The sequence below is a fragment of the Protopterus annectens genome, chromosome 13.part0 (genome assembly GCF_019279795.1).
Source record: "Protopterus annectens isolate FY-2018-M chromosome 13.part0, PAN1.0, whole genome shotgun sequence".
Taxonomy (NCBI): Eukaryota; Metazoa; Chordata; order Ceratodontiformes; family Protopteridae; genus Protopterus; species Protopterus annectens.
Genome location: NC_056747.1, coordinates 932275845 through 932294548, shown reverse-complemented (window position 1 = coordinate 932294548; position 18704 = coordinate 932275845). Strand labels below are relative to the sequence as shown.

Here is an 18704-nt window from a genome sequence, read left to right as displayed (position 1 = left end):
CTTTTAGGTCTGCAGTTAACTAGGTCTATAGTTGGCCTGCCCTTGTGCAGAGAGATGGTAGTTGCCGTTCTCCATTCCCTTGGCACAAAGCCTGTCTGAAGGCTATGGTTACATAGCGATTCTAATGGTCTTGATAGGTTGTGTTTCATGCTATTAGGGGAACATCCTAGGATACTATCAGGACCCACTGATGCAGTCTTCTTGGGGTTAAAATTGGAACTAAATCTGTCAGCCAGTAGATCTGCTTTATCTTCCAGCTCAGTATAGTTGGCTCCATTTACAATTAACTTTGCATATTACTGTGTATTGCCTTTTGAGGTTGCAGACACAGTTGGAGAAATCTGTGTGATTGCCCTTGACTCAGGAACAATTTTTTACCACAGGCTTAGCTCTGGTAGACCTGAGTAGCCCCCTAAATTGTTTGATAAGATTAATCAGGGAGTTTTTACCTTGGGCATTGCACTTTCTAATTTTTGCCATAATTTTCTTTCTTTCTTTTGCTATACAGCCTGTTGATGCTGGGATTTCACCAGAGTGGCCTGTTTTTTTTTTTTTTTTTGAATTTGTCACGTGCTTTTTCCATGGAGATGCAGCTGCTTCAGTGCAGCTATTAACATGATTGTACAGGTTAATGTGAACAATTTTTCATAGGCAGTGGGGTTCTCTGGGTTGTGGGGGCTTGGGATTTTGCCTGGGTGTCACTTAATAATAGGAAGTTTGACTCAGAATAATTCTTGAAAGTACCATGGTATAGTGGTGTCCAGGATTTTATTTTTAATTTCATTGGAGACAGCTTTGTGGTCTGACCTGATCAGTGAGGACATTATGGTAGGAAAGTGCAGCATTCTCCAATGTGTTTGAGGACCAGATCAAGGATAATTGTGTCCCTTGTGGGTGTATGGACTAGCTAATCCAGGATGTTTGTGTTAAAAACATCCAGGAATCTCTGGGTCTGCATGTTTGTGATAGTGTATAATCCCTTATTCATATTGGAGTAGTTAAAATCACCCATGAATATCGGTTTGGGTTGATTGGATAGTGTCTCATGTACATTTAAGTAAGAACTATGGGTTTCATTGCTCATAAAATGGAACATATAGCCTGTAATTATATGGTATGAGACTTTGCCCTTGGTAATTTGGATACAGAGAAGCTCAACTGTGTAATACTGTTTGATGAAACTTGAGGTGTTTGTTTTTGATGAAAATTGAAACACTCCAACCTCTTGTTCCTTCCTGTACCATAACTACTGAGAAGACCCTGCATTGCGTTGATGCTTTTCATGGCTCTAATCAACGTCTCAGTAACTGTGCAGATGTCTACATTCTCCAGGGTGAAGGGAGTTTGCAGGAACTGGACTTTCTTGTTTAGACTAATGTTATTGAGTAGTAATGCCTTCAGATTTTCTTGTTTTGGTTTTGATATGTCAGAAGGTTTAACATCTTAGCAATGCCTAAAATGGGTACCATACAGATTGACAAGGTTTTAGCCAAAATTTGAAAGCTCAGAAGGGATAGGTGTAGACCATCCCTGGCAAAGTAGTGTGGTTGGCCAGTCATATTCTCCTAGCTTGACAAATATTGCACCCCCTTTGAATGACACCAAAATCTAAGCCAGTTATTAACATCAATTATTTTCTGTTCTTATTGTAGTATTATCCTTGCAGAAAGTAAAATGCTGTTCAGTGCTAGGCTCATATCAGCCTGGGACACATAGGCAGAGAGCTCTGTCATGTCTTTTTTTTCATATAGACCAGGAAGTTAAGTTTCAAGTCATTTACACCTACAGAGACTGACTGGGTCAAACTTGTAATTTTGGTTCAGTGATCTGAAGGAGTGCATGACTTAGTGGATCCTGACCCCTGATAGGCAACTGACCGTGACTGTCTGTCTTTACTCATCCTGGTGAGTAGGACATCTGTGTATCTCATAACAGAGTCTCCTATAACCAAAATATTGGGTTTGTGTGGTGGTATTCCTTATGGGCTTAGAAGCTGAGACAATGTGAGATGCGGCTGCATGTGTCATGGTGGATGTTTTTTTGGCAGAGGGATTTTAAGGTTGCTGAACATACTTGTTGTAAATGTAACATCTGGGTGGTCTTTGTGGTTTAGGAAGATTACATTTAAGAGCCTCAGCATAAGTGGATCTATGTGCCTGATTCATACTATGAGTGTTGGGTATAGTGTGTGCATTTCTGACAACTTGTTTTGTATATTAAATTCTTGTATGCAAGTGCCTTGCCTCCAGTGAGATTGTGTAACTATATCTCCCACATACCATACCGCTTTGTTTAAGAATTAGGTAGCTGTCAGTTAACATGAGACAACTGCTACATTGCCTTAGGACACCCTTATCCTCCAAGCTGGCAACAGAGATAGTAGAAAAGTGCATATCCATTGTTATAGATCCTTATTTTGTAATATACAAGGGTGAGTGACACAAAAGGGGTTTACAGCTGGATAGCATGGTTGTTGTAAGAATTCATAACTTACAATCAAGACTAAGCAAAACTCATGGGGGGTGCTCCTCAATGCACCAACTAGTTGCTCTTTGCACAACTGAATAATGAGGAAATTTCAGTGGTAGTTGTTTATGGAAAATTTAAATTCTAGGTGCCTGCATCTATACACGGCATTGCTAACTGTCACTGAGTGAGGAGCAGTGTCACACAAGTGCAACAACTTTTTACAAGGACAGAAAGTCTCAAAACAAACAAACTAACCTTCTGGCCTATCAGAAGCACATACTTTGGGGTTTTAAACAGTGATTCCAAGCTCAGAAGAGACATGGCTACCCACTCCTGCCAATACAGTACATACCAAAATCTTCTTAATGTGAAAACACTGTAGGAGTTCAACCATAGTGCAGTAAATAAGCAATTTAAAACAGTAAACCAAATAGAAGTACAAAAACTCACAGACAAAAAAAAAATCAAAACCTCTTCTATGTAGATCAGAGTAAAGGAACTCAGCAAATAATATACAGTTTTAAAAGCTGCACAAGTATATTATAGGATAAAGAGAAATACAGCAATGTGGAACAAATATTCAGCTCCAGATGGATTTGGATCCAATAGTCTGTTGTAACCTTTTCCTGTTAGATGTCCTGAATAGCAGCTGGACCAGTCAGAAAAGTCATTCACACACTGCCCAATCAGAGAAAGTTAGGAATCAATGTCCCTCTACTTCTTCTCTTACCCGAAGCAAAACAGAAGCAGTAATCCCAAGATGAATTCTGAAAAGTTCAATGTTGGCTCTCCAGTGACTGGACATCTTGCCCCAGATGTTGCATATTTTAAAATTAATATGGAAATAATGGGTTAATATACTAAAAACTGCAGTGTGGACTAAACAGTTAGGAAGATATGAAATCAGGTAACTTGAGTTTAAGCAGTCTAAAATGAGACCTCGTAATTTTAAAAGAACAAGCTGGATTAGATGGAGGTGGGCATTCAGTATTCTGACCGCACTGAATGCACTGATTGGGAGGGCAAATACATTTAAATAGCTTAAGGGGAGTGACTTCACAAAATGATAATTTTGTATTTACTGATAACAGCCAAATAATCAGGACAGGGGAGGAATTATATGGTGAAATTTACACAAGGCCCAGGCAGCTAAAGACAGAGTGAAGTTAAGAACATGGGAGCTGGGTGGGGGAAAGTCTAATTTCTATGTAACTCACAAGAGGCATAGCATTGGTTTCTTTCTTACTTTAAATTTGCAATGGAAAACAGAGTAAAATTTAAACACAGTGCAATGAAAATACACCACAATATACAAAATAGAAAACAGCAACAAAGCAGTACAAAATACAGGAGGAAATCTAAAGAAACAAACTAGTCTGCCCTCCACAGTAAGCTGTGGCACAGTCTGTTTTCCATTAAAGCCTTGAATTGTTTTATTTTCCACTTTTAATACAAGTTGTAGTTCCTAGCTATTACCACAGTTCCCTGGTGATTAACCTTAAGTGACCTGTTCTAATTTATGTGTGACTCACAAGCGACACAGCTTTGGTTCCTTTCCTGTTGCAATGGAAAACAGAGTGTGATTAAAACACAGTGCAATGAAGATACATGACAATATACAAAATAGAAGAAAGCAACAAAACAATAGAAAATACAATAAGCAATTTAGGAAAGAAACTAACCTTTCTACTCAAAGCAGTCTATGCCAGAGTTTGAGTGAACTTTTTTTGCCAGGATTCCTGGTTTGGATCTAATATGTGGAACTTAGTTTTTGGTGTTTGTGAGACAACTTATTCAACTATAAGCAATGGTGTGGGGATACATTTCCAGGTTTAAATCAAACAGTGTCACTGAAACCAATGTTGAAAAATAAGCAAATGTGTTTGCATTAAGGTCTTTTTTCTTTAAAAAGTTTTTAATTGATTGTCAGTTATTAATGACTGTGTGTGGTTAGTATATAAGTGAGTTGTTATTCGTTCAGTTTTATACACTGATGAAGGGTTGTTGAACCTGAAAGCTTTGATGGATTAAACTGTTCTTGTTAAATTGCACTGTCAAGTTTATTTTAATTTATAATTTTTCTCTTTAAGCACTGTCTGCTTCATAACAGTGCTGGTAAAAGGTTTCCATTCTGTTTTCTTTATTTCTTATGGGCTCTTCATTTGCTTCAATTCCTGCTCATTTCTAGTCTTGATAGCTACTGATACTTTCCTTGGAGTATATATTACGGATTTAGTTTTTAGACTTATCTAAATATGATATTCTTCAGGAACACTAACCAAGCCTGTAAATAAAGCAGAGTAATTATTCAAAATATAATTGCAGTGGCTCTGTATAGTACTGAAGTTGTTTTTGTGTTTTTGTCTATTTGACTGTTTCTTTACTCATTTACTCTGTGAATTCTTTTCATAATGCCTAGCTTTATGCAAGCAAAATGGCCAAACAAATTAGGTGAATTAAGTTCTTTGCACAGTACTGATATTTGAAAGAAGATCTTGTACATTCTATTTGCTATCCTTGAATTTTATTTAGAGAAAACTGGTTGAAGCTTCAGCTGGATGAAACACAGCAGTCAATGTTTCAGCTGGAGGAAATGACAAATAAAAAGCAGTTTTGAAGAGGGCAAGCCCCACCACAAACTCACAAGGCGGCCATTCTCCACACACCTTCCTTATTTATATAGGATCATAGGATCATAGAAAGTTATTAGGCTATTGGCACTGAGGCCCTTATAAGCCTAGGTAAGAGTTTAGCCCATGCATAGATAAATCAGCACCAGATGCCCCTGTCCAGCAGGGACATGGGTGGAATCCAAGGGATGTATTTTCTATTTCCCATCCAGTTATCCAGATTGCGCTTAAAAAGGGGTAAAGAGGTACTCTGCTCGACATGGAGAGGGGGTCTATTCCATAAATGGGGCAGTCTCTGGGACACAAATCTGTCCTGCCAGCAAGTCCTATTGATGTCGCAGATCAGGTTGAGGCCGTGTGTGTGGGTTATTTGAGTGGAGCTTAACTTGCGGATATGCAGCAGTCCCATCAAGGCGGGGTCCGAGATCGCCTTGTATGCCAAACAGAGGTCACCTCTGAGGAGTCTGTATGAAACAGCATAGAGGCATAGGTCTTTAAGCTGATCTGTGCATAGTAGATTTATGAGGCCCTGAATTCTCCTGGTGAGGAACCTCTGTGGTCTCTCCAGCTGCAGCATGTGCTTTGTGAGGTACATGCCGAATGGGGCATTGTACTCAATAATGGGCCTTATAAGGGAAGAATACAGGGACATTATGAATGCCTTGGCCTGGATGAGATACTCTTACTTATGAGGTGGGCCATGTAGAAAGCTTTCTGTACAATGGAAGCAACATGGTGATCAAAAGTCAGGCTGCTATCAATCTGGGTGCCCAAATCCCTCACGATTGACTTAGGGTTGCCAACTTTTCATTTCAAAAATTCTGGACATGTACATGAAAGCAAAATGCGGTACCCCCCACGCGTGAACCCCCCCCCCCATGCATGCAGTACCCCACACACACACGCAGCCATTCCGGTGTCCCATTACTTGGCTATCTCTCCATTTCTCCCCAGTTGCCATAAATACTGTTCAAAACTCTGTGTGCATACTGTTTTTTGCTTTACTTCTACAATGATTACATATACTTGGATTTAATGTAAAACTTTTATTTCAAATTTTACAGCACAAACACTAATAGACATTTGCTAAACAAGCAATACAGTCTCTCATAAACAGACATAGCTTTAATACTTCTTTGCCTTTAAAACTCACATTCACTGAAACAGCATTGAAACCTACATTCAAAGAAAATGCATCTGGCCAGTGGTGGATTAAGTTTACCTTTGGGTTTTTTCAGATCATTGCACACATTTTTAAAGCCAAGCAAAAGTTCTTTGATTCACCTTCCTGATAGTATTAAATTTTAATACATAATAACAGCTAGAAGACATGAATTAGCAGCCATCACAACTTTAAGACTGGTACGCTCATGCTCATGTAGAATCTCTAATGAAACAAAACTGGCATATTACTGATATACTTAAATAGCAGAATTGCTCAAATCATAATAATGTCAAGTTATATGGAACTGCCCCAGTGCAAGGAAAGAGTTAATATGGGTGTCGGTAGCTGCTGAAGGGTGGGAAGGGAGAGAGGGCAAGAGGAGCACTTACTGATTTAAAAAGTGTAGCATTTTTTAAGTTATTTGCTACTATAACAGAAGCCTATAACTGATAGAAGCTGTATAGTGTCAGTACGAGATGAATTAACAATGACAGCAGCATAGAAATTTCATGCAAAAATGCAAGTAAAGGTAGCGCTGAACCTGGTTGTTGTATTATCCAGTAGCATCAGTGATGAGATTAGCACAGCATGGCACTTGAATCTATCCACTGCTTTAGCCTATATCATGGTCTGCTGCTGAAACAGGTTTATGAAGCCTTCCTCGGTAAGTTGTGGGTTTGAGTAAGCCAGTCATAATATCATCATTTACAATTTGGAATAAGGCAATTAATCCAGGCAGAATTGTTTAACACAGAGTACATCTTCGCAAAAACTAACTAAAATTCCCAGAAGCACACAACTGAGAGACCTGAATATGCTGCAGCCTAGTGATGGAGATAAGCCAAAATTTCAGGCTGTAATATGATCATAGATATTAAAAGCACTTTTTTGTTAGGCTACCCATCACCTGAACCATTACATACTTGGTAGAAATGACATGCAGCAAAAACACTTTGTACTGTGCAGATCTACATTCCTCTTTTGAGGTCTGTAAACAACCAGTGTCAAACTGCAGCAACACAAGCTTCCTGAAACATTGGATTTACTAGTAAGAGTAACAATATACTCTTGGATGATGATATAAAAATTTACACCTGGAATAACAAGGACTTTTTGCAAATATATTTTGAACATTAGTCTCACCTGGCCTTGTGCGCAGATGTTAAATACTCACAACCAGAAAACGGATACTGTGGCCTTCTGACAGGTCTTCTAAAGAAGTTTACAATAAAAAAAAAATCAGGGAATTCAGATAGAATTTTGGGGAGACACTCTTATTAATGCCACTCCAACTCCAAGTATTTGAATGCATTTCAGCTCTAAAGTACATGTCAGAACAATGTTTGCATTGGTAGATAGTGTCCAGTGCTCTCATACACTTCCTGTATGCAGTAACAGAAATGTTGTCTTGAAAGGTGAAAGAAAATTATTTTTTACTTCTGGTCTAATAAGAACTTAGTGCACATATATATTATGAATATGACGTTTGTACTGCCTTGTGAGTAATGGCCACCTACCCCCCAAGTAAAAACAAGGTATATTGCCAGGCTGTGGCAACACAATCCTCTAAAATGTTTGATATGTTAACCATATGAAAATGGCCTTATGCTAGTTCCCTTAAACCAATTCACACTAAAAATCCAGAGAGTTCTAATAGAGTACAAAACACCACATACATACTGTCCCAGATGACTATGCATGCCCCTTTAGAGAGGGTACATCAGATGTGACAGTGAAGTATTCACATAAATAAGATAGCCATATTGCTCTTTGACAGACACTGCTGCCCAACAAGCCTCATCAGTAATCAGGCAGAAGTAATGATATAGGTGCTCTTTTCATATATCAACTACTTTTCTGTACACTTCTGATTTCTCATTGATAAGCGAATGAAAAACATATGGCTAACATTCAACTTGCAGCTTTTAAACACACACACAAACAGCTTGCCCTCAACAGGCCTTATTATTTTTGGCCTTATTATTTTTGACAGTGATGATGTGATGACAGTAACAGCACCACTTGTTAGACTGTGTGTTAAATTTATAGTTGTAAACATTTTGCCAATAAATATTGAAACAAAACACATGAACCAATAATGACAAAACTGCCCAATTCAGAACATTTCAACCATAAATGGCCACTCATACTTCTGTCATTAAAATCCACCAATATTAGTCAATATGCACAATGTCTGCAGAAGTAAAACATCATCTAAATAATTCCACATGATTAAAGAGATCTGCAACTAATGAAAAGTTGCTGCTAGCAAACAATTTTATATTTCAGTGTTTCATCTACAAATCAATGTATGCTGCCCTTGAAGAATTAATTGCCTATGTTACGTTAAAAAATGGTAAGCTGGTAATATTGCAGTAGGAAATGGATGGCAAACTGAAAACAAGTTCATAGTTACCAGGCATCATAGGAGGACATACTCAGGACTGCAGCACCCTGCCCCATTAAAATACAACACAGTATGAGCTTGAGCAATCCATCTATATGCTGTGGGAGTAGAGCCCACACCCACAGCCTTCTAGATCAGTATACAAGCATGCATTGAATAGAGGAGTCTTACTCAGTTAAAGGTTAAAGCTGAGGGAAAAAAAAAAATGGAACTTGCATGTGCCACAGTTGGATTAGAGAAAACTCAGAGCAAACACCAGCTGGACTCGTGCTTTGCCTGGGGCTTTTCAGCATACAGTCCAAACGTCTTCTTTATAATTCAAATTCCACGCGCACGCGCGGAAGAGAGTAGACAGACGTAAACAGTTGCAAAGACACTGTTTTCATCTTCTGCACCTAGACGCAAAGGGCGTTCTTAAAGAATAACACCCCTAAAAAAAATGTAATTTTTTTAAACTAAAAGCAAATGTGCACAGTGCACCATTTTTTCTGGACAACAGAGGCATTTTCCGTTCTTCTGGGCAGTGTCCCTTAATTCTGGACAGTTCAGAAGAATTCTTGATGGTTGGCAACCCTAGATTGACTGCATGCTTAGAACATCATTATTAATGTGATAATTTGTGGGGACATTTCGCTGCCCAAAGGGGATGATGATGTATTTTTTTTTATTCAGCTTGAGGTCATGTTTCTGGCACCAGTCATTTGTTTGGGTGAGACCCTTTTGGAGGACGTCCACGTCAGTAGGGGAGTTGATGACAGCTCCCAACTTGCAGTCATCTGCAAACTTGGTCAGCCTTAGCCCACTGGTTTTGGCCTGTACCTCAGAAAAGTATATCCCAAATAACAGAGGCCCCAAGACTGAACCCTGGGGTACGCCACTCGATATGGGTCTACTGCTTGAGGTAGCTTCCCCTATTTTGACTAGGTGGGTTCTATCAGTGAGCCATTTGGCTACCCATCTGGTAATATATGGATTGATGCCTAGTTGAGAGAATTTATCTATTATGCCCGAGTGGGAAATAGTGTCAAAAGCTTTGGCCAGGTCAAGGTAGGTGGTGTGCACTGTCTTCCTCTCATTCATGGCTTTGCTGACTGTCTCAAAAAAGTCGACCAAATTTAACAGACATGACCCCCCCCCCCCTTGCCGAAGCCAAACTGTGTGGGATCGAGTGTTTGGTGGTTGCCAATGTCCTTGTTAATGAGGTCCATGATAAACCATTCCACGGGCTTGCCTTGTCTCTGTGGTTCAAAGCCACAGAGAGAAAAAAGAAAAGCCCCACAACACTGAAGCACTGTTCAGTGATACAAGAATTAATACATCTGTTACTGTAAAATGTGCAATATCAACCATTACTGTTCGGAATTTGTTTCTCAGTAGTCCAGGCAAACTTGGATGGCATGTGGCTGACCAAAATTGGGAGCAATCACAGAATTCCCCCAATGATATTAATATACTACAGACAGGGTTAACACAGACAAATGATTGGTGCCAAAGCCATGGATTAAAGCTTAATGCAAAACAATGCTTTATTATTCCATTTTGAAAGCTGACATCCCTGCTATTTAAATTATAGACAGCACTCCCCTAAGTGTAGCTCCAGTGGTACGTGATCTGGGTACACAGGTTGACAGCAATCTGAATTTTGAACACCAAATATCCACAGTAGTAAGGAAATCTTTCTATGTGGTACATCTTATAAGTAAAGGCACTGCATCTGGATCTAATGATGTTATAATTCCATTATAGTCAGCCCTCATTAGACCAATAATTGAGTACAATGCTTCATTTTTGCATGTGCCTCAAATGGAGAGACCACAGAAGTTTTTCACCAAGAAATTACATGGTACTCAAAACAAGTCGTATGTGGAAAGACTGAAACCCTTGTCACTGTATTCTGTCTCCTAGAGGTTGCTAAGGGGTGACTTGTGCCTGGCTTACAGGGCAGTCTCTGAACTGGCCCTGATGGAAATGCTGCACATTCGTAAATCAAACTGCAGGAGGGTCACTCACTCCAGAGATCTTAACCTAGACTCTGACATGAACAGGTCATACTGGAGAGATAGATACATCTCCCAGAGACTGTCACATCTCTGGAACAAGCTTCCGATTCATGTGAAACAGAGCCCCTCATTGATCTTCTTCAAATACAGCCTAGAGCAATGGATGGGTCACTGCAAATTCACTCCTGGGGGGTGGCTCCTAACCACTGAGAACTGGGACAACTCGGGATACATATGGCTAGGCTTGTAAGGGCTATTAGCCTAGTAACCTTCTATTAACCTATAATGCTCTCAAATCTAAACCTGTCAGTAGTGCTTTCTTATATGCAACATAAATTGGGGAGTTGCATATTGAGGGATATACACTAGCAAGTCTGAACCAGTCCACTTTACACTAATCCAGTTTTTTCATATCCACACATTAATAGTTTCCAGCCCAGTGGTTTTACTTGGTGTCCTGTATATGTTAGCACTGTGTTCTCTGCTTTCCTTTGAGCACCTTTCAGTCTTGATTCTTTTAACACAATTTCTGACATAATGTTATAATCTCAATCTGTGGATGTTTTAAATTCAGAACTTCATATATTAGTTCTGAGGTTCTCTTGCCAGTATGACAGACTATTTTGCTGCAGTAAATAAAACGGCTGTAGAACAAGCCTTTGGTTCCATGCACCTGAGATGCACAATATTTTGGACTATATTTTAGACAGTGACATTTTAGTTCCCTCAATAAAAGCTTCCTATCTGTACTCTCATCTCAACCATTTGTGGAGAATGTTTTGCTGGCTGTATTTGGATAGCACAGTGGTAGCATTGTTGCCTCACAGCAATAGGTTCCTTGGTTCATTTCTTGGCTGGAGTGACTTCTATGCAGAGTCTGCATGTCCTCCCTGCATTTGTGTGGGTTTTCTTGGGGTACTCCCGTTTTCTCCCACATTACAAAGACATACGTCTGGAGGGTTTCTCCCCTGGCCTCCGCTGAAGTTTGGCTTCATTCTAAATCGGACTTTCCCAGTAAACAAATGTTCATAGGTTCATAGGTTCATAGGTTCATAGATTAGTACTAAGCTAACTGCCTTGGTTGCATTTAAGCTAGCCCCAATCATCCCTTCTGAGACTCAAACCCTGCACCTTGTGTTTGTAAAGCAAACACCTTAACCATTAGGCCACCCTCCCTATAAAAATAAATTTTATTTTGTTAGAAAACTGCATTTATTTTTTTTCCCCAAACAAAATATTTATACTGTTCCACTCCACTGAGGTCATTGGGGATGACAGTGTTACTTTGTTGGATTTATCTTGTTAGTTTGCTGGATGATACAACTGAGGATACAGTGAATGGTAATGGGAAAAATTCATTTCAGCAGCATGAAAAATCACTTGTAAAATTAAATACAAGTTTCATCTGCCACTTATACTTGTCAAGAGAGTTTTTTTATGCGTAGAATTCACAATAAAGCTCTAAAGGTTTCTGAGAGAATATGACAGCAATAAATAAAATATATATATATATATAGATATATATATATATATATATATATTTTTTTTTTTTAAGTATTTGGAGAATCCTTAGCAATTTTATTTGCTGCAGAATGAGTGGCAAACCATATGGAGATTACATACTTATTACAATAAATATCTGATATATCAAACTGATAAAGGTGGCATTATTGTCATTGTATTACAAATGATTGTTAAAGAATATGCTATGCCATTAATAATAATAATAATAATAAGAGAGTATGAGATGCTTCACAGGAATGCACTGAAGGGAATTAACCACAAATTATCTATTTCCACACAAGGGCTAGAATTAGATATCCTAAAAAGGGATGATATTACAAAGCTTTACTGCTGTCATCCTTTTAATGCTCTTTCTATTCTGTGCCCAAGGTTCACAAAGATTAGGTGCGTCATCCAGGAAGACCCATCATTTTTGGAGAGGGCTCTTACCACACAACATGATTCCTTTGATTATTTCAATCTTGACAAATTATATGAACAGGAATTTCTCATATGTGAAAGACATCATAGATATTTTACATTAACTAACAAATGATATATAGTAGATCAATAACACTGGATTGTGATGGATATTTGAAGTCTATATTCCTCTATAGCACACTTTAAAGGCGTACTGTGAGTTGTATCTGTTTTGGTGAGGCCTTGCAATTCTTTTCATTCACTCTCTTCTTTTTTCTCTCTCACAATGTGTTTAAGTTTCATGAAAGTTATTGCTGACAAGAAAGAGATCATTGCTTCCTTATTATATGTTAATATCTACAAGTCCACATTTTATAGAACCAGTCCACCCTATTTTAGGCAGCAGTGGTTTTGTAAGATACATAGATGATCTTGTATTTATTATTAAAATAGATATTAATGAATTTCATAAGCTTTATGAGTCACAGAATTTGAATTTTTAGGAATTTATATTTACAAGATGGGGCTTATCAAAGTGAAGTAAATGATTTGGCTGCTATCCTACATGGGTGTTTATGGTAGCATTGTGATCAGTAGACTGCTCAGAAAATCCACTACAGTGAATTATGCTTTGTATGCAGACAGATCACATCTCATGTACCTGATTGATACCCTCCCATTTGCTTTTCTCTGTTTTTTCTGTCTTTTTTTGGCTTATTGGCACTTGATAGTTCAGGTGTCAACATTTTCAATATGGAGCCAGTGTTATCTGGTGTCCCTGGGCACATGGATGCCAGGGACACAGTAATGACTGATCTAATGTGGTCTGTAGTGGTATACGCTGCTTTAGTGTCCAACTACTTGTGGAAAATTGGCTGTGGCATCATCACTGCACTCACTGGCAAAATTGCCCGAGGTGAGGATAGGGTTTATATCAGGACTGATCATGTGTGGGGGGCCTTCATATGGTACACAATCCCCAATTGCATATAAACATGAACTGCATACCACCATCACCCCTTGTTGTGGACAGCCACTATGCTCACCTTTGACTGACAGGACACCGCATGTGTGAATCTCATCCAAGTCACAGTCTTGGAGTTGCACACCATCCTTGTCAGTTTGGATTATGAGTTCCACTACAACCAACAGTCTAGTGGTTGTAGATCATAGTCACATTATGGAACCCAAACATGTGACATGTGGAAATTGTCTGTGGCACAGAATACTCATTGCTCTAACACTGCTAAGTCCATCTCAGGCCATGTCATATAGTGGGATGCCCACTCCATCACAGGCAGGCATTGCATATGACATAGAATAGCCATTTCCTTTACACCCCAACTAAGACTAAGGTAATATGCTCTCCAACCCAGAGTGTGTAGATGGAAATGTGTCATTTTGTTACTAGCCACCTGTGGACATAATTACTACTGTGACCGACTCCACCCTCTTTCCATACCTCCTGTGTGGTACATGTTGGAATATCTAATGCACAGTCTGGCTCAACTATGCACTGACTGGCATAGCCTAAGATGTACAATCTATGAATGCATGCATCATGCTTGATATGTGGGATACTGCACTGTCATTGTTCCCTCATCAGGGCCCAGATATCCAAACTGGACATTGCTGGTTCATGGACATTAACATGTACAGTACCTGTCGCTGTCTGTGCAGATGTAGTGTGTCTGTTGGCTGTTACTCTTCCACCACATTCTCATTGGATGCCAGCATTGATACTTCATTCTTGCAGGATACGTGCCTGTGCAACCTACTTTTGCCAGTATCATGGGGCTGCCCAGGCTCTCTCAGCATCACCATATTATGGAAGGTGCAATGTGTTAACAGCCTGCTGCAGGCAGGATCATACTGAAGTGCCTCTCAGACATGTCAAGCTAATGGAAGCAGGCTTTAATCAGGCTGCACACATGCTCTGCACTGTTGCAGGTTTGTATATACTGTATATACCTACAAATGGTGCTACACTACTGTTCATCCACAGTCTGCAGGTTCTGTCTGGGTGTGCCCATGACTCTCAAAGGTATGCATCATCACTTGTGACAGAATATGAGCATAAAGGGTGTGACTACTGCATACTGACACATACTAAGTATGTATATATATATATATATATATATATATATATATATATATATATATATATATATGTGTGTGTGTGTGTGGGGTATATATATTAACATTAGCCACAGTGCCTGCACTTACATGAACAAATGTTAGGGTTTTAAAATGCCATACATTGATAATTTTATTTTTTTATTAACATCTGTTTACCAGTAACCTCCGATTAGGTAAGTACCCATTTTCAGTGGAGTCACAGAGAAAAGCACCAAGGTAGTACAAAAACATTTTAAGAACAATAATTCTGCTATCTTCAGAAATAATAGAAAGGCATGCACAGTTTAAATCATTATACCAAATTAGACATAATGTGAAAAAAATTGGTTAAGAATAGATACAACTTATATGACAATGTCTTAATATTTAGAGACATTTGAGCCATTTTAGAGAAATTAAAAGTAAGTTAGTATAATACAAACATGAACTATAATATGAAGCAAGAGGAAAAAACAGGTTTTTGTCATACTTTGATAGGCTGTCAGAGGAGAGAAACTGATTGCAGTAAGGAAGTGAGTGAAGAAGGGGAAGCAAGAATGTGTAAGGTGTGAATAGTTACTTGTTTATATTTATGGCTTCAATCTGTCCTGGAGAAGAAGAACAGAGACAGATTTTGTCTAGGAAGTCTTTCAGAACAGTTTTAAAGGACAGGGGGGAGGATACTGATCCGATGGACAGAGGTAAAAGGCTCCAGGCCTTAGCAACATGGTATGGGTACAGACCATGCCCAGCAGATTTGATAGGTTTGTGGGCAGAGAGGCATTTTTGTTATTGAATCATAATGACCGAGTGGGAACATAGTTGTATAGAATGGCATGTAGTGCTGGACAAGCAAATGGATGCTGGAGAATTTTACAGGTGGTAAGCAGCTGTGTATATGTTAGTTGAGGGGGCAGTTCTAAGTAAAATTTAGGCTTTTTAGTGCTGTACAGAGCTGGATTTTGAGTGGGGTATTTCCTGCAAATGTAGCCACTGTATTGTAGCATTGTTTAAGTTTTGTTTTTCATGATGCATGGAGGTTAGTAAGGATGGGAGCAGTATGTGAATTAGTGAGGGGAGGAGCTAAGCAGTGGCAAGTGGAGTTTTAGTTGCATTGGTGAGATCGTTTTTGTCTCTGTAAAGCGTATCTTGTTTTTGGTGTGTTTTTATGCAATTTTGTATATGCAGGTCAAATTTAACATCATCATCTACTATCATCCTTAATAATTTGCTTTGAGAAGTGATTTCAATGGTTTCATTATTAAGTGAGAGGAATTTTAAATTTTGTTTTTTCACGAAACAGGGATTTGGGAAAAAGTAGCTTGTGTTTTTTATTTTTTTTATTTTTTTGGAGTTGTGCATGACAGAGTTAAAAAGCTATGCTGTAGTGTCTGTTAAATAAGTGATTTTTTGGAGATGTGTGAAGTTGTCTGATGTGCATATGACTGTGTGGTCATCTGCTTATTGTATTAGAGATGCCTGTTGAGTGGATGTGTGGAGGGTGGCCATCAAAATGTTAAAGAGGAGTGGACCAAGGTTAGGGCCTTGTGGTACACTGGTGGTGAATGGGAGGTATGGAGAGAGGATGGAGTGCTGGACAAACAGATGGATGCTGGAAATTTTTATAGGGGATAAGAAGCTCTGTATATGCTAGTTGATGGGGTAGTTCTAACCAATTTAGGCTTTTTAGTGCTGTACAGAGCATTGGTGATTTTTGATACTATTATTTGATATATAAACAGGTGCCTGAAGAAAATCTGGAGTACATAATTTATTCATTTTATTTATTTATTGACATTTGTTTACTGGGAAAGACTGACTAAATAAATACCCATTTTCAGTGAAAACCCAGGGAGAAAAGCTCAAGAGAGTTAAGCAACATCAAATAAAATGCTAATACAAATGCAGTAACTAAAAACACACACACACACGCGCACGCGCATATATATATATATATATATATATATATATATATATATATATATATATATATATATATATATATATATATATATATATATATATATATATATATATATATATATATATATATATATATATATATACATACATATATATATATATATATATATATATATATGCATACATACATACAGTTTGATAGTGAAATGCATAGGGTACAATAAACATTAGGAGACACCGGTGATGTCAAAATAAAAAGAAATAAAAAATTATGATTAAATATGACAATCAGTATCTACAAAAGTATTATAAGTATAGTCTACAATGCTAGGAAATAAAAAAAATTAAAAGATATAAGTTCACGCTAAGAGTAAGGTGAGGGCAAGTGGTGAAAGGTATAAACATTACGATGAGAGGTTAGGTCAGTAAAAATGTAAAGTATTTGTTAATATAGATCATATACCTTCACATATTCACATAAACAGAAAAACAGGATAATAAATAAACAATGAATGTGCATTTCTGCTTCCAGAGATGTAACTAGGGTGGTGTAAGATGAAAGGGCAGATGTCCTGGGTGCAGTTTATCAGAGGAGCATGATTGGCAGGTGTTAATGGAGTAGGAATGCAATACCTGCATTGAGTTATGAAGCTGCAAGGATACTGAAGTTTCATAAATGAATGTTGATACCAAATTAGTAGTCATGGCTGAAGCTCTCACTGTGTATTGCTTTACTGTAGTAAGCTGCTTGCTACATTTGTAGCCTAAAGTTTAAGAGTGCAGAATAATTATTCACCTTTGAAAATATCTTGTTTTTTTCCTGTTTCTCAATTTAGAGTTGAGGAGGCCATCGGTTTAGGAAACTGCACAATGTGCCAAATAACCCAGCTACAGTTCCGTCTACTTCAGTATTTTGTAGTACTTCAAAAAATATTATTCCTGCTGTAAAACATGTTGGCTTAGGCATTCTCTTCTGACACAACTTCTCAGCAACTTAAGGTAGTTGCACCTCGATCCACCTTGAACCCCCCAAGTGACAAGATGAAGAAGAACGAGAATGCTGAACACAACTTCTAAAAATAACAAATGTTTGAAAATGCCAACTCTATGGGGTTTTTTTGCAGGGGACAAACTCCCCTGCACCCTGTAAGCCCACATACCCTAGAACCTATATATAACAAACTCCATGTTTGCATAAGCATGATGAAGGGAGATATCACCCAAAGTAAAGGAATCACTGCTGTGTGCTTTATAAGTATGCACCAGAATGGTTTCCTATGGAAAACAGCCATTGGCCTTCTCTTCCTTGATGGCTTGTGATCTGGGCTCTTTACACTCAGAGAGGCTTATCTTGACCACCTGTAAAGATACTTTTCACCCATATTTGCACATTGTTCTGTTAGGGTGCTTTGATACTGAGGTAAGAAAATTGTTCATCACTGTACTGTCACTGATCGTGATCTGTGCTCTTTGTTTCAGAGAAAGATGCAATGTACGAACCAAGTGATGTAGTTGTCCGGATTATGTCATCCCAGTCTGTGCTTGTTACCTGGATTGACCCAGCACATGAAAAGCAAAAAACAGTTAGTTCAAGCAGGTAATCATTCTAACATGTTATCGCAGCTTGCAATGTAAGCAGGTAATCATTCTAATGTTATTGCAGCTTGCAATCTAAGCAGGTAATCATTCTAACATGTTATCGCAGCTTGCAATGTAAGCAGGTAATCATTCTAATGTTATTGCAGCTTGCAATCTAAGCAGGTAATCATTCTAACATGTTATCGCAGCTTGCAATGTAAGCAGGTAATCATTCTAACATGTTATCGCAGCTTGCAATGTAAGCAGGTAATCATCCTGTTATCGCAGCTTGCAATGTAAGCAGGTAATCATTCTAATATGTTGCTGCAGCTTGCAGTGTAAGCAGGTGATCATTCTAACATGTTATCGCAGCTTGCAGTGTAAGCAGGTAATCATTCTAACGTTATTGCAGCTTGCACTGTAAGCAGGTAATCATTCTAATATGTTATTGCAGCTTGCAGTGTAAGCAGGTAATCATTCTAATATGTTAT

At 38.4% G+C, this 18704-nt stretch overlaps 1 protein-coding gene across 2 annotated transcripts in view; it reads left to right on the top strand.

Moving 5' to 3' along the window:
• Positions 1-18704, top strand: part of FNDC1 (fibronectin type III domain containing 1) — a 541793-nt gene that overhangs the window by 157066 nt on the left and 366023 nt on the right. For both annotated transcript variants that reach the window (XM_044054699.1, XM_044054698.1), the window contains exon 4: positions 18115-18232. In XM_044054699.1, coding sequence (XP_043910634.1) covers positions 18115-18232 — 118 coding nt within the window. The remainder of the gene's footprint in view (positions 1-18114; positions 18233-18704) is intronic.